Source organism: Oryzias latipes, chromosome 20 (assembly GCF_053564925.1).
Source record: "Oryzias latipes strain Hd-rR chromosome 20, Olatipes_Hd-rR_3.1".
In the NCBI taxonomy this organism is placed as follows: domain Eukaryota; kingdom Metazoa; phylum Chordata; class Actinopteri; order Beloniformes; family Adrianichthyidae; genus Oryzias; species Oryzias latipes.
This window is the reverse complement of record NC_136256.1, coordinates 3,773,405-3,795,751: the sequence shown is the minus strand read 5'-3', so window position 1 is coordinate 3,795,751 and position 22,347 is coordinate 3,773,405. Positions and strand designations below refer to the sequence as shown.

Sequence of the window (22,347 nt, the reverse complement as noted above, 5' to 3'; positions counted from 1 at the left end):
GAGGTCACCGGGGTTGATGATGTAATCTGTGTAACCCGGCGCCACTTTTCCTGAACGCCGTGCTTTCTCCCGGAACAGACCAATCACAGAACACACACACACACATACAAACACACACACACAGACAAAGATGTGTTGTGCTCATGAGGTTTGAACCGGACGGCTTCACGACCTCTGACCTTTCTGTCATTTTAAACCTACTGGAATGAACTACTAAACCAGTTTCTTTTCTCCTTTAGTTTTAATGAAACATTGTTCTCTTGTGATAAACGCCAAACCTGAAGGTTTCAAAACGTTGAAAACTGAAGGAAACAGATGATAATGATTTCAATAAAAACAAGTGTTTCTGTCTGCAGCAAAGGTCCTGATTTAAAGTGACAGTGGACCCGTAATCTAGGCTCTCCTGCATTATTGGACATGTAGATTCTGTGTGATGAAGCTGCTCACTGAAGATGATGAAGCTAACAGCTCAATGCTACATTTGTTAAAGCGTGAAAGGAAAACTGTTGTTAGTAACTGGGTTAGTTTAATTTGAAAGTGAAATATTTCGAAAATGAAAAGTGATTTTTCCTTCCCCAACTTGTTCCTAGAAGTCGTCTGTGGAACTTTTTCACTGCTTCAGAAAGAGCCGGATGTCCTGAGGTGCCCCAAAGGCCTCATCATCTGCAAACAGCAGGGCATTCTGTGGCTCCTTATCCCCCTCCCCAGAAATGATAGGAGTATGCCACACTGGGGGTCACACTCCTCAGCCTCCCTGGGAAAGTCTGCTTCAGGGTACAGGAGCAGACTGGGATTCAGGAACAGGCCCCTTGTTGTCCTGGCGGTGGACGGGCGAATGGGCTCTACAGCTCACACAGAGGGTTTCAGGGTTCACGGGAGGTCACCTATGCAGGCCACGTGTTTTTGGGTCTGGAGAACGTGATTGTTCTTCACCCTCACAGTGTTTGTGGGGAGGTGCTCTAGGAATATGGGGTTGGGGGGCCCCTACTGAGGTCTGTCTGGTTTCAGGGAAACCAGGGCTGCAGTTTGTATTGTATTGTTGGCACCAGGACAAACCGGCCCCAGGTGCATGCTCTGTCCTTTGTCCCCGGTTCTGTTGGCGAACAGAACTTCTGGGGCCAGATGGGGTCTGGTTTGGAGATCTTTGGATTTCACCTCTGCTTTTTGCAGATGCTGCCCTGTTGGCTTCATCCAGCCTGACCTTCAGCGGCTGGAAGTAGATTTAGGACCTCCAAGTCTGAGGCCGCGGTCTTTGACCGCTAACAGCTAGTTTGTTCTCTTTGGGGGGGTGGAGTTTCAACAGGAGATCTACAGGCAGATAGGTGTGATCTAGTCTACCTATGTCCATCTGTGTTCCTATCTTCTCCCATGATCATGAGCTCTGGGACTGAAAGGAGATGTTCTCACACAGCCAAAGGAGCTACTAGAGTAGAGCTACTGCTCCTCTGCATTGATGGGTCACAGTTGAGGAGGCTCCGGCGTCCAGATGTGTCCTTCATGCTTCTCAGGGGAGGTGTTCTGGGCATGTCCCAGAGGCCTCTAGGGAAGGCCCAGGATGCGCTAAAGGGACTGGGTCTCTGCTTGGAACGCCTGAGGGGTTCCTAGGGGAGGACCGGGTGAGGTCTCTGTGGAGACGGATGTCTGAAGATCTGTTAAAACTGCTGTTCCTGTGACCCGGCCAAGGTTTTCTGAAAACACACGAAGCCGTTCTGAAGCCACGGTCACTCACAGCGTTCACCGTGAACCTGGAAGCAGAGGAAAACTGCTGGATGCTCCAGGGAAGCCACTCTGCTCTGTGTATCACACATACACACACGCGCATACACACACACATATGTGTAAGTGTGTGTGAAGGGCAGAGACAGGAGGAGTCTTAAACTGGTTAGGAAGGCCGGCTCCGTCCTGGGCTGCACACTAGAGTCCGTCCAGGAGGTGGCGGACAGGAGGATGTTGGCTAAGCTAACGTCCATCATGCATAGCCCCTCCCACCCCCTACACCAAACTGCAGAGGGGCTGACCAGCTCCTTCAGCCCCAGACTGTTACCCCACAGGGCAAGAAGGGGCTACTGCAGGTCGGATGAGTGTCAGTAGTGTGAAGGTGTGGTTGGTGGATGAAGAGGGCTCCCTCTGCTTCTGCTGCAGACAATCACGGGGTTTCCACCCACAGTCTAGGACTACTAAACGGAAGGAAACACATTCAGCAAAATCGTTTTCACGGATCGGCGGATCTGTGGTGGTGAAGGAGGAGCAGGATTGTGATAAACTCTTTGTTGACCCGACTGCAGAGGCCAGGGGCTGATCAGACGCTTTGTTTCCCTTTGGCTTTGCTTTCACACTTAGCGGAACCAAAGATATCTCCCCCTGATTGCAGACTGATGAGTTCTTGGACTGATTATATATAAAAAACCCGCATCCTGTTTTGCCGTTGGAAGACGCTCTGATCCACTCTGCACCGAAAATCCCGGTCGTTCAGAGAGGAGCAAACGCTTTTCTAGACTTAAAACGGATGCTAGAAAATGAAAGGATTTCTTCAGTTTGAGGTTTGTAGTGTTGCAGTTTTTTTTGAAAGGTGTTAATTGTGTAGTCGACAAATGTATTGTCATGCTTTGTTTTTTTATGAGATTCTGCCCAAATGTCGGGAAGAAGTGACGGTTCTGTCGCATGTCTGACTGACACACACTGGCTCCAGAGCTGGCTCCATCCTCCTCCTCCTCATCTTCCTCTTGAGTGCCGCACACGCCGGTTTTCTCCTCCTTTTCCTCCCCTCTTTGTGTTTGGGTTTCCTCTTGCGTGTTCCCCGGTGTTTGAAAACCACATCAACATCTTTAAAAACAGCTACTGCGGTTGAGTTTTCACACCAGAGATGAGATTATCACGACTTCAACCAGCAGCACGTCTGCTTTTGACAGTATTGTGATGAAACTTGGTTTTCAGTTCCCCCTCTCTCTGGTGAACAGTTGCATTAACATGCTACTTCATTTTGGTTTCAGGAGCTTTTGGGAGAGCCTGTTTGACTCCTAAATAGATGTAAAGAAACACCCGAGTCCCCCACAGAGTGACGGGTGGAAGGGCAGGAGTGGTGAACATCTGCAGAGACACAGGGCTTCCCCCCCGATGTGTGAGATCTGACATGCAACACGGAGGAAACACGGGACGAGATCAATGATCGGAAACACGGCTAGACTAAAACGGACTAAAGCTCAGATCATGATCCAAACTGAAGTCAGCTGGAGGGAAAAATCAGCAGAAAAAACACAAAACTAGAAGCAGTTACCCGTTAAAATGTAAAAGATTTGATCTGGACTGGAGAAACTAGAACCTTTCTGCTGCACCTGATGACAAATGTCCCCGTAAACACGACGCTAACATGAATCCAACATGGATGCAGTTTATTTCAAGTCCTCATGATAAGACGCCTCCATGGTTCCTGCCATGGTGTGTGGGGGGTTGATGTGGGGTCACGTTTGTGTCTGCAGCTGTCAGTCAGGTTTTCTGCTCGGTCTGGACCAGCAATCAAAAGTGAGGTGTTTGAGGTCCACAGAAAATGTGGGAATCATCTCCGCTGGCTCAACAAACAAACGAGCGGAGCTGCAGGCCTGAGCTTCAGCTGGGTGCAGCTTGTTGGATGTTCGGGTGGAGTTTGGTCGGGGTTGCTGGGAGGGCAGATGCTTGCCTTCCTGTGCAGATGTTGTTGCCAGGGAGACAATGACAGGACATGCTCTAATCTCCCCGCCGAACAGCTGGACGGCCTTCCTGCGTCCCAGAGCAGAGTGCTGCAACGCGCTCCTCAGTGAGTCATTCCCAGAGTGGCCGTGTCAGAAGAGGAGCGCCATGAAGACGCTTTTATTTTACGTGAGGAACCGGCGGTACCAGGTAACACGCACTCGCACACCGACAGCTGCTCTCCGTGAGCAGACACCCAGCTCTGCTTTGGCAACAGGATCACACAGTCGTGTTTTCACAGTCTGAACCTGCACACTCTGACAGCATGCTCCTGTTTTTAGAAATCAGCTGTTATGGGAAATGCAGCAAATGTTTGGAAGTTTGGATTCAGCAGGAGCTTATGCGAGGCGCTAAGTCTCTGATCCTCTTACTGGACGGCAGCAGAACAGAAAAGCTTTCCTAACGAGCACAAAGGAGTCGTGATGGAGGCTGGTTTAGTCGGAAAAACATGCAGAGAGGCTGGAGCTCTGGGAGGACCTGCTGCTCTCTAGATGCTGCCAGCAGAACGAAGATTCAGTCTGACAGACGGCGACTGTGGACTCCAGGCCTCTGACCTTGGAGATGACTTTTGATGGAAAAGGTGGAGAGCGATGGGTGGATGGATGGGTGGATGGATGGATGAATGGGTGGATGGATGGTTGGGTGGGTGGATGGATGGATGAATGGGTGGATGGGTGGGTGGGTAGGTGGGTGTATGGAGGTAGGACTGTGTGGCTTTTCCCGTGACGGATCACAAGGCAGGAAACTGCTGGGAGACGCCCACCACAATGCATTTCTGGGTCACTGTGAGCATTGTTGTTCATTCCTGGTGGTAGGCGGATGCCTGTGTTCGGCAGCGGAGCCGCCACCCGTTGTCTGACTGTGTGTATGAATGTGTGTGTGACTGTGTGTATGAATGTGTGTGACTGTGTGAATGGGTCTAATTTTAGGCCCCGCTGCTCTGAATGTGAACTTTTCAGGAACTTGTAAGCTGGGATGGCGGCTGTGACCTTTGTGACCTTTGTGCAGCATCTCTCAGCTTCATGCGCTCCGTCCTGAGCGCTCCTTGTCCAGGTCAGCAGGACCGTCCCAGGCTGGGCTTCCTGCTCCAGCTTTGAGGCCCCCCCCTTGCAGTGATGTCAGGCCGCAGACCTTTGATGTCCTCTAATGGGGTCCAGGGTGAACGAGAGGGGGGGGATGTGAGAGGAGGAAGATGAGGGAAAGAGTGAGAGGGACAGGAACAGTGGGCCGACTGTCCAAAACATCCCACGGAGATGTGTGTTTTGGACAGATCGCCACAGGAACGGGGTTGGCATGGTGACGGGACGTCCCGTCTCAAAGTTGCTCCCCCCCCTGTCTAACAAATCTCTATTACTTTTGTTCCATATTTGTCTTTTAATTGACAGAAAATCTATTTTAGCAGAAAGTAATCCTTTTTTTATTATCTTAAACGTTTCTCATTTAACCCAACATACAGTGTTTAATAGAATTTAACGGTGTTTGATGCCATTTTAGGCACTTTCACTGCTTATTTTTCTTTTCTCATGTTCTTTTGTGCTTTCCCCCTTTCTGTTGACTCTTTCATGACTCTTATTATAGTTAATTCTAGTTAAACAGGTTTAGTTAAATAAATTTGTGATTGTCTATAGCATTCCTTTGGCTAACTTAGCTTTTAAAGTATTTTTTATCTTTTAGTTGTTTATTAGGGTAAAAAGTATAGATTAGTTATAGAAGCAAGATTCAAGGCTATTAGAAGGGTTCATTTTGTTTTAGATGGTTATATTTTTAGTAGGATTTTTTATTATGTTATAGTCTGACTTAGTTGACAGTTTGCTTTTTATTATTAAATATGACTAGTTAACCAATTAAACCCCGTTAGGGGGAGCACTGTTGTGATCACGTGACTGTTTATCTAATAAACACTCAAGAAAAACTGACCGATCCAACATGCAGAGAAAGTGAGCTGACCTCCTGACCCTGACGAGGCAGCGTTCACCGATTCCTCTGACGACCAGCAGCTGGAACCAGACAAAACACAATTCTGTATTTTTAATCATCTGTGCAGGGATGTCCAGTAACAGGATTCCTAGTTTCCATCAGACTTGTGTCGCGTTTCCTGTTGTCCCGTGGGATGGCAGCACAGGGTTGTGCTGAGGTCGGGTCAAATGGGCTCATTAGTTCATGCAGTGGAAACCCTCTTCATGCAGTGACGGCCGTTACCGCGGCGACCTGCCGCCCATGGAAACTTTACCACCAGGAAGTTTGTCGTCAACGTCAGTCAGCCTCTAAATCTATTATGGGGCTAAAGATTTGTAAATATAAGAATAGGGGGAAAGAAAGTCAGGATTTTTAAGCAAGAACTTGTTTATTTCCCTTTGTGTCTGTCAGAAAAGGGTTAAAGTTTAGCTGTCAATCATTTTTCAGTGGCATCATTCTCTGTCCTTTAGTTTTCATTCATCTAAACATTTAGACATTAAATTAGCATTCATGTTTTTCCTTTAGTATGTCACATTTTTACAAAACTTTGTTGAAATTACAAATCATTTTCTAGTTTTTCCATCTAAATACAGACATTGACTTTTATTTGTTTCCTTGAACTTTTCCATTTGATTTTGAAGCTTTTAATCCTAAATGTATGTCTGTTTGAGTGTTGTTGGTTATTTTAGGCACATCTTTCCGCTCCACGCTCCTCACTTTAGGGAGCGGCTCGGACCAAAACCAAAGGTTTGTTGAAAAGCTGGACTAGAAACGCAGCTCCCCCATTTATTTGTGTTCATATTCCATGAGGCTGAGCTAACGTCCTCAGGGAGGTGGGAGGAGGCTCACTGCGGGGTTCAGGTTTCACCTCAGGGACGTTTAGCGGAGCCATCACCTGAGGACCTGAGGGCTCTGGAGGCTCAGAACCAAATTAGGCCAGCATGCCTTTTCTAGAGTCAATTTGGTGGGAGGAGCAGCTCTGAGGTTTTTTTTTTTTTTACCTGTGCAGGTTTCACCTTTAGGTCCAGGGACAGGAGAGCTTCACATGTCCCCGCCTGTGCTGCTCTCCTCTCCTGAATCCTGTCGGATCACTGAAAGCCGAATGAAAAGCTGAGGTTGTGTCTGCATGCAGAGCTGTGATCCAGGATTTCATCCTGCCAGCTCCTGAATTAATGATGACGTCCTCCCTCCGCTCCTCCTCATCTATTCTTAATGCTCCTCGCTTTCTCTGAACCATGAAGTTTGGATCATATCCGCCTCCCACATCTCCTTCCCTCCTTTTTTTCACAAACGTACACTTTCTTGTTGCATCACTCAGACTGTGCTGCATTTGAAGGAGTCCTTCCTGCCTTTTCTGAAGAGGGAAACAAATCCATGACCTTAGCTCAAAATAATGGGAGTGGATGTCAAGAATGAGACAGATTTATGATGGAAGTGGATCATTTTCAGCCTTGAATCACTTTTCACATGAAGACTGATCAATGATTGATGGCTATACTCCAGTTTTCTTTTACTCTAAAAGAGTGACAGTGCCGGACAAACCTGAACATTGCCGTATGACAACGTTTCTTTACTTCACAATTTACTGCAGGAGTAAGAAAAACAACTTCATTCAGTAGAAAAATGAGGCTCAGCTTCCTTTCTGCCAGCGTTTAAAATCTTCTTGCAGTCTGGAAGATTTAAAATCCTTTGTGTCACATCTGAATGATCCCCTCCTTTCTGCTGCCTGAGGCTGGATTTCCTGTCAGTGCAGCAGGACTTTCTGCAGATTCTGTCCTGCACACAGACTCTGACCGCTGTCCAGAACCCGCCCCCCCCCAAACCAGCCGGACAGTCATAGTTAGGACTTTAGTGCAGAGCTTCAGTGGTTGGACCTAACGTTGAGTTAGGACGCCTGAAGGACACATCTCCGCCTTCTCCTGTTTGGTATCTGAGCCCCGGGGATGGGCGGCGGAAACGCACTTCTTCTGTCCAACCTGACAAATCCTCCTGGTCCCTGTGTGTGCGCATGTGTGTGTATGTGTGTGTACGTGTATGGTGGCCAGCCGGCACGTTAATTTGATTGCGTAACGGGCTTAGAGGGTGCAGATTGTCTGGAATGGAATCCTGTTCACTCAAACCATGGAAACCCCCCCCCCCCCCACACACACACACACACACAAACACCCCCCCTCACACACACACAGACGTTAAATCTGAGGCGTTTAGTTGATGCTCTTACCCGCTGTGAGTCAGGAGGCTGGAAGACCCATCAGACATGGCGTGTTGGGAGGACGCACACAGCAGCGGTGTGTCTGCTGGTATCACTGGAGACACAGTTGCATTTATTTCTGTTGTCAGGGTTGATAAAGGGAGCTGGACACGCTCTCATCTCTGTCTCACCTTGTTGGCCACAGTTAAATTCCCCCTTTTTTTTACTCACAAACGCACCAAAAATCTCTCTGAACAATTAGAAAATAGAAGCAGAATGATCCAGAATGAGAAAAGACACAAAGTTCTGTTGCTTTGAGCACAGCAGACAGATTGGTCGGTTTGTGTGTCATTTGTGAGGATGTCAAAGTTGTCCGTGATCATTTGGGGATCAAACCCTTTCAGCTGTGCCGCTGCGTCCTTCAGCCCCGTCCGTCTTAGCTCTGGCGTTGGTGGAAAGCAGAGCGAGGAGGTGACAACAGGTGGAGGTAATCCAAGATGCGTCACACATCCTGTCAACTGCCCCCCCCCCCAGCATTGTGTACATTGTGTAAGCGGGAGCAGTGGGCCGGGACAGCTGGGGGATTGGGTCTGTGCTGGAGGGCGTCCTGCCGCGCCGCAGCGGCGTTCAGTGGGTCGTTTGGTTTGTGCGTCAGCGTTTGTGTACATATGTCTGCGTCAAAGAGGCAGATTTTCTAGAAGATTTCACGACTTTTTGCTCCGGGTGAACACCGTTCCTCTGAAAACGATGCGAGAAAGAGCGTTTTTGTCTTTCATCAGAGCCTTCCATGAAGATGGGAATGGAGCAGAAGAGGCAGCCTACTAGAACACAAACTTCTACGCTGCTGTTGGTCAGCGGCGTGAAAATGTTCACAAAGACAAAGAGCACTAGCATCAACGCTACCTTAAAAACAGCCCTTCAAAGGAGAAACCAAACCTCTGTGGGATGACGTGGTCCCGTCTGTTCACCTCCAGGCTGCTGCATTCTGGGTCAATTTAAGATCCTGGGGTTCTAACAGGAAGTGTTTTACAGGAAGTTCCCACTTCCCTGTAATACAGGAATGACATGGCTTTGAGTGAAACTCACAGCTGGAAAAATTGGAGAAACCAAAGGAAGGAGCATGTGCAGCTTCTCTGCTGAATGAGGTCTTTATGGCCCCACATCTATGGGATGTTCAGGTGCAACATCAGGAGGGGGTTTGGAGACCACCACGGTCACGTCAGAGAAAGACGCTGCGCCACAGCCTTCAGCCGTCCGTCAGTCGATCCCACCGAGGACTGATGGACGGAGTCAAGGGTGATCTGCAGCTCAGAAGAATCTGGAAGGTCCAGCATCAGAAGATCAGATCCTCCGTGTGCAGCGGAGACTCAGTCTGGGTTCTGGATCCTAAACCAGTGAGATCCAACAGATCCCGTCAAGAACCAATAAGTGATTCAATCATCAATCATCTTCTTTCTGAATCTTTAGGACTGAAATGTATTGATTGTTATGTTAATGTTGTTTTTTACTTTAAAAAGGATCTATCTAGTATAAATATCATCAATATGTTTAAACTGATGGTTTACTTTATTTGCACTTGTTTGAAATGGTAGATTTACAGGATTAACCAAAGTTACTCAGACTTCAGAGGAGGCTGGTCTTTCCTGAAGTTCATCTGTGTGGTTTTTGGTTTTCTCATGTTGTTGATGGTTTTATAATTACGATCAGCATCGGCTCTTCAATTCAAACTATTTATTCTTAAATAAATGGGTTTAACTGAACGCATTTGAACATTTTAGCATCTTGACGTCCAGGTTTTTATGAACTTAAAGTAAATCATCCACCAAACGTTTCAACATTTAAAAAGAAGCTGAAAGATTTGAAAAGCTTTTCCTGTTTGTTCATAAAGAGCATCGGTAGTAGAAGCAGGAAGGGGCTGAACGTTAACACGTCTGAGCGGTTGAAGCAGCTGAGGACGTTCAGATTTACGGTGCAGAAGAGGGTTTTCCCGCCTCCAGCTGACGGACAGGGGGGGGGCACGCCAACCAGCCGGCCGGCCGATCGGTGCTTTCCTGAAGCGGTTTTTCTCTCCTGGTGTCCTTGTGGGGATCTCCAGGTTCATCTGGAAAGCAGAAGGTCACAGCTGCATGTTCACGCGTTCAAGAGGGAGGGGGGGGGTCCCACTTCCCATCCCGGTTTGGAATTACCCCCCCTCCCTTCCTTTCCCAGCCTGTTCTCCGGGTATTCCCTCTCTCTGCTCAGACCCCCAGCGCCTCACTTCATGCCACCATGACACACTTTGCGGCCGCGGCGCCGTGCGTGTGCGCCATCGGCGGCCTCATCAGAGGCCTGAGGAGCAGACTCAAGTCGCTGCGGCGGCTGTTGCTCACCCGCCGCCGTCCTCGCCCGACCCGGAGCTTCAGAGGAGAGCCCTTCCACAATCCTGGGCTGGAGAGCTGGAAGCCTGTGGGCTCCTTCCTGAGCCGTCATGCAGCAGACCCCCCCTGTGCGGCTGTGAGTACTCACTGGGACCCCCCCAGCCCCCTGCATGTTTGAGGGTCCCCCCCCCGCCTCTGACAGCTCACAGCGGCAGAGGTTCAGCTGTCAGCCGGGCTGTGGTTCACGCTGCCCTTCAGACAGATGAGCGTGTCGCCGAGGTTTAGTCTGCTCGTGAGTGACAGTCACAGGGCTCGCCGCCGTGCACGTGTGTGATTGGCATCAGGTCACGGCGCGCTTATCCTCTCCTGCACTGGCGTGTGCCGCCGTCAGACCTTTGTTCCACGTAAAGATAACAGTTTGGACGGCTGCAGTCAGACCCGTTCCAAGTCCTCCCGGAGTGTCGGAGGACTCCAGCTCCAGCTTTTTCACGGATCAGCTGTCACTCTCAACAATAATAAGGTCATCGTCTCCGCTTCCCAGCAGCTGTTGTTGCGTAAGATGAAGGTGGAAGCACGAAAACATCCTGAGGCCTCGTGAGTTGGTGATGAACTCAGGTGAACATGTGGTTGAAACCGGATTTTTAGCGTTTCCTGCAGGATGTTTGCTGCATCTGTCACTTCAAACCGATGCGGGTTACTCTCTCCTATGGCTTCATTTTCAGAAACGGTCGTACTTCTTCATGTCCTCTGCATCTGGGGATGGAATAGAATAGAATAGAATGCTTTACTGGCAGCCGTCGTCTTAATGTGCATCTGGAGACACAAAGGTGTGGGGTGTGGTGTGTTTAGGAGCCTGATGGTTCTTGGACAGCAACTGTTTTCACGGCTGTGTGGGATCTATGGTCTATGATGGCAACAGTCTGAATAAGTGATGACCAGGGTGAGATCAGTCGGTCAGGACTTTTCTTGGCTCCCCTGAGGCGGCGTGAGCTGGAGATGTGCTCCAGGGGGGGCAGAGGGCAACCGATGACCTTCTCGGCCGTCCTGGTCACCCTCTGCAGGGCCATCTTGTTGGTGGGACTGTCCCAGGGGCAGAAGATAAATGAGAACAGGTTGGTTTGGGCGTTCTCTCCTGAGAACCAAAGACTGACCGTCTGAGGCACTATTGCCTGAAACGAGCTCCGACCAGGACTGGAGCAGAAAAGCTGCTCGTCCACTCCATGTTGACCCGGCAGACATGCTTCCTGCTCCTTCAGATCCATGCTGTGGGCATGCACACCAGAGTTCACCTGCAAGTCAACAGAGATCCTCATTCTGAAGAGGACCACGGTTCTCCTGTTTGGTCCGGATGAAAGTTATCACCCGACCTTTTTGGCTCCAAAAGGGATTCTTTTATTTTGTTGCTTTCTCTCTGTTTGGACTTTTTATGCATTAAAAAAAAGTTTTAAGTTCACAAGAAGACTTTAAGATGAGATCAAAGCAAAAAAAAAAACTTTCAAATGGAGAGAAGTCAGAATGTTTATGTTGTATTCCTTTTATTTGATGTTAATTATAAAATGCTGAGGAAGGTTTTTTCGTGGAGGTTCTGTGTCCTCCAGCTGTTTTATTAGATGTATGTATTTCCAAAAGCATCCATCATTTCTGTGACATTTTAACGTTTAACTGTAGGACTCTAAATAAACACAGAGTGCAGGAAGTTTTTCCAGCGTGAGCATAAATGTGAAGGCTGAGCGGATGAGTGACGATGCTGAAGGTCAGGAATGATGAAGCTGCTTTAGTCTGGAGTTGTTCTTATCCAAAGTGTGAACATTATCAAAACCATGCTGGACTGCATGTGAAGAAGCTAAACGTCGTCTGAACTGGAATGATACTTGCAGCTGCGAGTTTGTAGGATCTCTGCAGGATTTGAAGGTTTTCGCTTTTACTTTTTAAAGAGTGAGAAAAAAAACCTAAAGACCAGTAAGAAAAAAACTGACAGCTTTCAGAGGAAAACAGCCTGGCACAGGTGAAAGGGTGAGCTCTGCAGCGGTTGTTGTGTAACGTCCTTCTCTGGATCCCTCGTCTCCATAAGCGCTATGAGTTCTGGATGCACAGACTGGCAGAAGTGGTCCTGAAGGCCCCCTCCCTGCAGGCTCGGACCTGAGGGGGGGGAAGCAGGGTTTGTGTCAAGCGTCTGCTGCTCATAACTGCATTACACCGCTCTCTGGGAGGCTCTAACTCGATCTGAGGAGGTTTGCAGGAGCGCTCTAACCCGCTGATGTCCACTTCTGCCCGTCCCAACACGGTGATGAAAACCTGCATCGCTTCATGGGACCAGTTCAGGAGCAGGAAGCATTGAAATGCTTCAAAAACTCACTGAAACCTACTGTGACAGAAGGACAAAGAAGGTGCAGCAAACGGAGGAAAAAGGAAAACATGCACAAATACCCTTTTCTGATAAAGTGACTATAAGACAGAAAATACGTCTGAATTTCCCGCCGACTCCAGAACTACTGAAAATTGAACAAACATGAACATTACACAAAGACTTTTTATGAATCAACTGTGTTCTGATGACAAAACCTGCATAGTTTAGACAAAGAAACACACAGAAATACATGTTTTTTTCTCACAACTATTGTTTCAATGCAATGCATTATGGTCTATATTCGCCAATCTAGTGAGCATCTATGCACACTGGTTTTTCGCAGAGACTTCTGGGAAATTTCCAGGCACTGGATTTTGGAATTGTAGATTCAGACAGCAGTAGAAAATGGTGAGCACTCTGTATAGTGAACTAAGTAGTGAGTAGTGAAGGAATTTAGACCCAACCAGAGGCTCAGTGTACTGAGGGCAACACTCCACCTTCGTTATTAGCCATCAACATGAGGAGACGCTCTGATGTTGATGACTATGACACATCAGTAAATCCAAATACCAAAGGCTGTCACTATGACCCGAGTTCAAACTCAAGTCCTTCAGAATCTCAGCATCAACACCACTTATTCTCCCTGTGTGGAACCACACGTACACTACATGTTGAGCTATTTCTTCCGTAGTCCTTTGAATGAGTGGGAGCAGCAACACAAACTGTTGTGGCGCCAGAACAACATCAACACAGCTCCCTGAATTTAAAGGGAGGAGTTCCCGTTTGGTCTCTAATAATGGCTTTCTCTCCCTGATTTTGATGTCAGTGAGTTAAAAATAAAGCAGCATGTCTACATTTTCACGGCACATTTGGAATTCTTTGAGTGTGGTGAGATCAGATAAGCCGTTCGGAATGAGGAGGAAGAGTTTTAGTTGTTTTTGTTTGGCGGCTCCTGCGTGATTTGGTTTTTAAAAAGGCTTCCCACGTGGAAGCAGGAGGACGCTCTGATTACTGTTGAACTTCCAACAGAGTATTCATCATTTCATACAAATAAAAAACATGCAGCACTAGAGCCGTCCCCCTGTGAGACCTGAACCTCTGACCGGGACCAACAAAGCTAGGACCTGGTCTTTCTCCTGATCACAATACTCTCTGTCCAACCCTTATGTAGTCCATAGACTACAAAAACTCTCTCCTGAGAAAGTAAACAGACTCTGGTTTGAAGAAAAATGGTCTCATCTTTAGTCTTACAAAAACAAACAAGGGTTTTTTCTTAGTTTGAGAAAAAGTGTCTTAATTCCTTCACTACTCATTCGCTTCTTTGTATGGCTAAACCATGAGCCTTAGAAATTTCCCAGAAGTCTCTGCAAACAGCCAGTGAGCATCGATGCCCAGTAGATCGGCAAATATAGACCACAATGCATTCCGTTTGAATAATTTTGTTCAAAAATGGATTCATATCAAGTCTTCATAAAGAGGGGCTGCTTCTTCTTCTTTCTATTAACTCGTGTCCACCAAGTAAATCTGGAGAATCTCGCTCCATTCACAGCTCCATTCATTCCCATAGACCAAAGAGGTGGTGCCGGACACAAACTGCAGTTATTCATTTCTCCTCCATGATCACATTTGAAACGCTTCCGTGAACTGAATGGGAACGGGAACGTCAAAGTTCCACAACTTTCAGCGTGGGCTCAATAGATGCACATTTGATTGGTAAAGCCCAAAAAAAGCCATAAAGAGTTGAGTAAAGACGCACGACTTTTGAGCGCCCAAAACGCGCATTTGCACGTGTTTCCATATCTGTTCATCCGAAGTTTCCCTGGAACGTGCGTTGCAGAGGGGGGAGTGAGCGTAGCTTAACCATTAGACCCAGAGTGCAGATGCCACTGTTTTACTTTTCTCCCAGTAGGTGGAAGTATATCATTTTATCATCGGTTTACATCCACCAACCGATGAAGGGATAGTTTGTGATCCATAGAAAAGAGAAAGTCCTGTGGACTTTACAGTGTTTTCTACGTATTGTAGAGCATCTGTGGCTGACCTTACGCTGTCGTTTTAATCATTTGAAGTGATTGGATCAGTGAGGTGACGGTGTTTATAGTCATCACACAGGTGGGAACCCTGCTTCTGCACCGAGGAGGTGCTGCATGAGAACCAAAGGAGCCGATTCTTATCTAGAACTCTTGTCAAAGCATGTTTTTGGCAACAGCTATAGCAGTGGAATTTAGTGAATGTTGTTCTTCTCCTGTGAAAGTGTGCAGCATGAAACCAAACTAAATGAAGGCATATTTTGGAAGTGAGTCCTCCTGACTCCCTGACTGCCCAGTGTCAAAACTTCAACTTAAAAAGCAGTGAAAGAGGTTCAGCTGTTCTCGGTTCAGTAAAAAAACACTCTTACAGGTTTTTCTGTGTCCACACAGTTGGTACATTTTGTTACAGTCTATCAAATCGTCCTTATTTTGTCATATCTGTTGTTGATGTTGAAGTTTTTCTGAGTCATTTCTCAGGAACCTGTAATCAGCTGAAGAGTCTCTGAGGAGCCAAGTCTTCATGTTGGGGATCAAACCTAGAATTATGCAGTGAATGATGAACCGCTGCAGGTGTTGGTGTTCAGCGTCCTGCTCAGCTGTGCAGTCAGGGAGCTAATTGTCTTGAGCGCGGGAGGCGGATGGATTGAAATAGTCTTCAGAGGAAGAAGCTGGATGCTGTTGAAGAGCCTTCATGAGGAAGATGCGTGCAGGCCGGCGTGGAGCTCTACCTGTTGGCGAGCTTTCCCTCTCAGTCCAGTGAATCAGAGGTGCTGCGAGCGGCCTGTCGCCTCAGCTCCGATCCTCCATCTGTGTTCTGAGTCACAGACGGCATGATCCGATGTGTCAACACTCCCAAACGTTCCGCATTGTCCTGAACACGGCGACAGCAGAGGGGATGACGTGCTGTGCTGACGGGCTGAGGTGTTTGCTTTATTGTGCAGAGACGGTCGTCTTTTTCTGTTTATTAACGCTTGATGGACTGAACTTCACATCTTTATCCAGACCCAGCATCCGTTTATCTGGAAGCTTCACTGAACAGCTCTTTAGAGGGAACTTTGAGTCTTTAGATGAGTCTCCTCTTCCTCTTCCTCTTCCTGTAAGCTGTCAAGAGGATGTTTGCTAACTTTCCTTCAGCTTGTTGTGTCATTAGGTTGACACATGTGATGAAGTGGTTGACCTCTTTTTGTGCAGCTCTCCTGGTTGGTGTTTGACGGGATTTCACCAGCTCCGTGTGAAAACCACGAGCTGCTGTGGACGACGGCTACTAGAAAGTTCTGTGCTTTTTGAATCAGCGCAGCAAACAGCCGCCTCCCGCCTCCCGCCTGATCAGGCAGGAGGCAGGAGGCGGAGCTGAAGGTGGACGGTGTTTGAAAAAGGTCCTGCAGGCTCTGACCCCAATAATGTCGCAGGCGAGAGATGTTCTGCAGAACCCCCCCCCCCCGACTCCGGTTCCCATGAGCAGCCAGGGAAGAGGGAGGTGCGAGCCAGAAAGGAGAGGTGAGAACAGTTCAAACAAAGATAGAAAAAGCGAGAAAGTAGGAGGTAACGAGGGAGGAGGGAGGAGGACATCTCTCTCTGGGAGAGAGACGTGTTCTGTCAGGGACGAGCAGAAGCCGCTCCTTCTCCCTGCTGTCTGTTCCCGGGAACATGATAACGCCACGCAGCTTTAGACGCCGCCGGGACTACAGGACCCACAATGCACTGGGAGACCTGGCAGAGAACGAGTGCGTGGCCTGGGATCATCAGGTATTTGTGGGAGACGGGTGTGGACTTGTTGACCTTTTGACGTGCTGGGATGGCTGAGGGCAGGAGATGCTGGAGCAGGAGCTGGAGGGGGGGCGCTGCTGCAGGTTGGACGCCGTGTGTGGACTTGGGTCATTCAGCGCAGGGGGCGGGGGGCAGGTGCTGTGGGTGCTTCCAGGACAACCGCATGGCCATCTCTGTGTGAGTGGTAGTTTCCCGCAGAGCGCTGACGAACACTCGGAAAGCTGGCTCAACCTGTTGGTGAGTCACGGAGTAACCGGGCGTCCATCATCCTTTGGACTCAGGGTTTCTGATCCCTTCAAAATAAAGCCCAGTAGTAGACTTCCTGTGACCAAACAGTGCCGGACCGGTTCAGACTGGTGCTGTTTGTGGAGGATGAGCGCACCGAGGCCGCACCCTGTGTTGTCATTCTGTAGCTGCAGTGCATCATGGTCTAATGAGGCTTTGCCATCGATCTCTTGACGTCTCTAATGGCTCACATTTCAGTGCTGCTAATTCCCTTTGTGTGTGGGCGGGTGCTCGCTGCAGCAGCTGACTCTGGGATAACGTGGCGTCCACCTCAGGCTTTAGGCTGTTTTCAGCTCCTCCTGTGTCAGGCAGACGTTCCCTCTCCTGACGGAGGAGCTCCATCCAGGTGATGTGGTGATGGGCTCCGAAGATGCCAGAATGATGAGATGATAGCAGGATTCTTCAGGGACTGGGTCCAGTTTGAATCAGCTGGTACTCCTTTGTTGAACTGCACTGTGACGAGAAAACAAAAGTAAAACAACAGGAAGGACATTTGAGTTGATCTGAAGTCAAAGAAAAGCAGTCATTTCAGAATAAAATGATGAAGTTTTAGTCTGAATCTGACAAGCAAAAAAAAACTTGGAGGTGGTTCGAACAGTTCAGGAAGAGTTAGTTTCAGGGTCATGTTCTGTTTCTTGTTCTTTGCTGACTCTGACTTTAGAGAAAAATCCAGCAGATTAGGAGGTGTGGAAGTCATAGAACAGATAAAAGTGTACTGATGCTTAGGTGTGGGAGGGGGGGGCATGCTCATTAGAAAATGGATGGAGATGCAAAGATGAAGACGTTTCAGAAAAAAACAAAGAAAGTTCTTAATAGTTCATCCAAACCCTCCATCTTTGCCTTTTGAGAGACAGTGGAGCTTCAACACAGCTTTGCTTAACCCTTGTGCTATCCTATGGGGTCCAGATGACCCCCCCTTACATTGACGTGTTCTCCCTACCATGACAAAGGTGGATAAAGGTGGAAAGATTTCATGTAATCCATGGACACCAGTGAAGATCACAAATCATTGAAGAATAAAGGTTCAGAGCACTGTCTAGTGGGTCTAGATGACCCAACTCCCAATGTTAACGTGCCTTTACGGGAGTTGGGTCTTCCAGACCCCACAAGACAGCACAAGGGCTAACAGCATCTGAGGTCTTCACCTCTTAAGAAAGAAAGATTGTGTTTGCTGTAAACAGAAATATTAGCGGCAGGGATCATGTGTGAAGCATTTCATTTTGTCACACTGCTATTGTGTAAAGGTGAGCCACACCTGTGCTCAGGTGGGTGTTTATGTTCTGCTGAGGTGGAGTGTCCAGCCGTCCCCACACCAAGACCCCCGAGGATTCACGCTGTCAACAGTCCACATCACATGACCCCAAAGACCTGCGTTCTGTGCAGGTTCTACGTTTTGTCCAACACAAGAAAAACTCCACAACTGTTTGTGAAAGCGTTTCATCTGAGGCGTTCAGCAGGATTTCCAACAGGAAACCCATCTGTTTCACTTTGAATCTTGATGGATTTCATTCATTCTCCAACCACATTCAGCCTTTTCTGCTCAGTTTCACACCCGCCGTCCTAAATAAGCGTCTGTTTGCTCAGACGTCTGCCAATCCAAAGCTGTAGACGTCTCTGGCAGCCTTCTGATGTTTTTCACATATGTTGGTGTTTTTAACAACCGTCCTAAACTCTGTCACTGAAGGTAGCTTTGACATGGAGCATGTTCAGCACTGTTAGCCCCTGCAGCTGTCTCTCACCTTCACTCACGAAGCTTCAAATTCAGCATTTTGGCTCATTATTACCCAGTTTTTCTACACAATCTTTGATCCGGGAGGAGAAACGGGTTCTCATTTAAAACAAACAAAACATTGTTGAGCTGTGATTCACTTCAAACACACAACCGTGCAAGAGTGTAACTGCTGTTTCATCCGTTTACAACAACCCTATCAGAAACTTGATTGAATGAGTTTAGCAGAAACGTTCTGATCAGTGAAATGTCGTCATTTTGGGGAGTTCTGTCCAGTGAAACAAAGCTGTCAGACTGCTCAACCAGGCGGGAACCGACGCTCATGTTGTGCGTCTGCTTGTGTTGCAGGATGATGCGTCCATCAAAGAGATCAACATCACTCATCATGTGAAGGAGGGGTCGGAAAAGGGGGATCCTCGGCAGTTCGAGCTCCGCAAAGTCCTGGGACAGGGCTCCTTTGGCAAGGTGATGCTCCGTGCACGTGTGGCGTGCGCTGGTGTTGAAGTATCCGTCAGCCGGTGCGGCTGAGAGCGCCTCAACAGTGAGGGGTTCATTTCCTCTCCGCTCCCGGTCATGTTCCCCTCGTGGTGGTGCTTGAGAGACTGTTGCTACGGAGACGGGGGGCGTCTCTGTGAATGAACGGTTGCTCTGCGTCGGTCAGGGTGCCTCTGCTTCTGTTTGTCCACATGAGGTGGATCTGGAAAAGGAGGCCAGCTGAGACAAAACGAGCCTGACCGACACAAGAACACAACAGTCTGCCCCCCCCCCCCCCCCCCCCCCCCGCCCCCGTTTTGAACGAGATCTTTCTGTTTAGGTGTTTCTGGTGAGGAAGATCACCGGGCCGGACGCCGGTCAGCTGTACGCCATGAAGGTCCTGAAGAAAGCCACGCTGAAAGGTAAAGCGGGTTCAGCCTGGTTCTTCTATGTTTGTTTGGGGGGTCTTGGAGTCCCCGTGGTCCCACAACAACCCCCTCAGGAGGATGTAGGAGACTCTACAGCTGCTTCAGTTTGTTTTTTTTGTTTGCTTTTTTTAACTTGTCCTGTCCAACAGCTGGGCAGACAGATGAGAGCTGAGGGCCTCTTGTGTTGGACATATTTTACTTTAACAAGAGGGGTTATTAATCTTCAGACAAACCAAAGGTATGTCTGGATAAACCCCTTTTGTAATTGAGGCCAAACTTTATTAATTTCAATCATGTCTGAAAATCTTTGGTGTTGGACCGGACGGAAAAGGAAAGAGGGGAAGAAGAGAGAGGGACGATAGAGAGAGGGGGGGTAGGGGGTGATAATAGGAGGGGAAGGGGGATAAGACCATGAAGCAGCATAAAGCAACAAGTTTACTGGTTGTTAATCATTATGGTAAGGTTCAAATGTAGTACAATAAGGGCGGAGCCTGTCCACACACACACTCAAATGTTATAAACACACCTGCTAGCTGCAGAAATGTCCACCTGTCGATATGTATACAAAACAGATAGTGTTCACACACGCATACTTATGCCTTAAAACCAACTAGTGTGAAATATTTCAGTCATTCAGTCATGCAAACTGTTAGTGCAAAGGTGAGCTAACACCTGTGCTCAGGTGAGTGTTTATGTTCTTCTAAAATGGATGGTGGAACGTGGAAAGAAGGAGGGAGAGTGCCCAGCCATCCCCACCCCAAGACCCCCACCGCGGCAGCAGCGGCAGCCGGAATCCCCCCAACGCCACACGGGAACCGGCAGGGAACAACCGCCGCCCGGGCGACCAAGCCCGCCACCCAGGCCAGGGCCAGCAGGACCGCCGCGAGGCCCCCAGAGCCAGAGAGCAGGGAGGCACAGAGGGAGAGAGAGCGCCGCCCCAGCCCAACCAGGAGAGCAGCCCCCCCGCCGCGCCGGGAGAACCCAACGCAGGGCCTCACCGGAGAAGGACGCCCACAGCCCCAGACGAGCACCACACCACCACCCAGGAGTTCCGGGCATCCCCCCGCCCCAACCCCAGGTACGAGCCAGGACCCCCCAAGGGAGACCCGCTCCGCACTCCAGGCAGCCATCCGCCCGGCCCACGGTTGGTCCAGGGAGGAGCGAGGCAGGGGCCCGCCGCCCCTGCCCAAGAGGGGGGAACCCCGAGGAAAAAAGAGGGCCCACATGGGGTGTTGTAAATATGGCCCGACCAGGCTCGGCCACAGTTGGAAATTTGGCGGGGCCCAGCGCTCAGGAGCAAGGACCAGAACCCACCCCCCAGGGACACGAACACTCCCGGCTCAGATGTAATGTGAACCCCCCCGCCGCGCGGAGAGAGCACCGCCGGGCCCAGGAAGCCGGCACCCCGGGGACACGGCCGCCGTCGCAAAGGGGCCCGTACCCCCCACCAGGGAAGAGGCAGGGGACAGATGGTCCTAGGTCCCACCTTCCTTGCAAAATGTGTGTGCGTGTATGTGTGTTTGAGAGGTTAAATACGGGTAGGTGTGTGTGTGCATGTGTGTGTGTTTATGTTGGAATATTGAGGGGGGAGGGGTGTGTGTGCTAAGGGGGGTGCAGTTAAAATTGGCGGGTAGGGCACTGAGGGGACATCTCCTGATTACTCACAGTGACGTCCCCTCACCCTCCCCACCAAGGGACCCTAAATGTCTAAGGTGTGGTTAAAATTGGCGGGTAGGGTGCTAGGAGGACATCCGCTGCTTGCTGGCAGTGATGTCCAAGCACCCCCCCTACCAAGGGCCCTACATGTCTAAGGTGCAAATAAAACCGAAAGAGGGGGGGCCCACTCCATACGGCAACCATAGGAGGGGGGCCACTGCCTAGTAACCCCCCCCCCCCAAGGCTCATCGCAGGCTAAGCCCCCCACCCCCTCACCCTATTATGAGGTTATATGAGGAAGGGGGTAAGTTGGGGACAGCTGGTAGACTGTCCCCCGGTGGTCAAACAGCCGTCCCCCCCCCCCCCCCCCCCCAGCAAGGGGGCCAGGCCCACCCAGCCCAGGGGCCCCACCCCCGGAGGCGCCGACACCCCAGGCCCAGCACCACCCCCCCACACAGAGAGAGAGGAGCCAGAAAGCGTTGCCCCCCCCCCCCCCCCCGGAGCAAGCCCAGGCCCCCCCCCCAAACGCCGGCCCTAGAAGAGCTCTGGTCAGGCCTCGACGGGACCGAGGCAGCCGACCGGCCGGGGAAACCGCCGATGGCCTCAGCGGAGACCCCGACCCGTCAACCCCCCCTGCCCCGTACCAATAGTGCCCCCCCCCCTCCCCCAGAATGCCCCCCCACAAGGCAGGGCCGACAAAACCCCCCACCCCACCCCCACCCCAGACCCCGCAGCCAAAGCGGATGACACCCGGAGCGACCGGGGGCCCCAAGAGGGTTGTCCCAGTTGTTCCAGCTGCTTCAGTTTGAACTCATCCGTCCATCTTCAAAACCAGTTTCAGGGTCACGGGGTTGCTGGAGCCTATCCCAGCTGCTGTTGGGCAAAGGGGTCACCAGTCTGTTTTTGCACAGACCAGGGAGAAGCAGCAACCACAAATGTAAAGCTCCTAACTGCAGGAAAAGCTTTCCTTCAGTTTTCACCTCCAACAATAGACTTTCACACGTTTTCATGTGAGATGATGTCATAGGAGGCGCTGACAGAGAGAGGTGAAGGTGAATCCTGAAATGCTCACTTCGTCTGGTGGGAAAAAGCTGCCTCATAAACGTGTGTCCCTGTCTTTCTGGGGTGTGTGCCAAGTTTGTCATCGTTCTCCGGTTATTTCTGCGTTTCATCTCGGTTACTCATCGGCTTCCATCTGGGAGCTCCTGCTGCCAGAATAGAAACTGGAATAGAGAGGCTAATGGGTTTTTGTTTCCAGTGCGCGACCGCGTCAGGACAAAGATGGAGAGGGACATCCTGGTGGAGGTCAACCACCCCTTCATCGTCAAGCTGCACTACGGTGAGTCGGCCCTTCAGAAGGAGCCCCCTGCAGGAGCGGCGCCTGCTGGTCTGACAGCACTGTCT

The 22,347-nt window shown here is 49.7% G+C and overlaps 1 protein-coding gene across 5 annotated transcripts in view; it reads left to right on the top strand.

Moving 5' to 3' along the window:
• The window catches only part of rps6ka3b (ribosomal protein S6 kinase, polypeptide 3b), a 54,487-nt gene that overhangs the window by 16,834 nt on the left and 15,306 nt on the right, over positions 1-22,347 (top strand). Inside the window, exons 2-5 of one of the 5 annotated variants that reach the window (XM_023950039.2) lie at positions 3,741-3,873; positions 18,734-18,850; positions 19,200-19,281; positions 22,202-22,282. In XM_023950039.2, coding sequence (XP_023805807.1) covers positions 3,832-3,873; positions 18,734-18,850; positions 19,200-19,281; positions 22,202-22,282 — 322 coding nt within the window. In that variant the 5' untranslated portion in view covers positions 3,741-3,831. Of the gene's footprint in view, positions 1-3,740; positions 3,874-4,166; positions 4,304-10,121; positions 10,364-16,190; positions 16,351-18,733; positions 18,851-19,199; positions 19,282-22,201; positions 22,283-22,347 lie in introns of those variants that run through there. The other 4 variants (XM_023950040.2, XM_023950036.2, XM_023950038.2 and 1 more) reach the window with 4 other exon arrangements.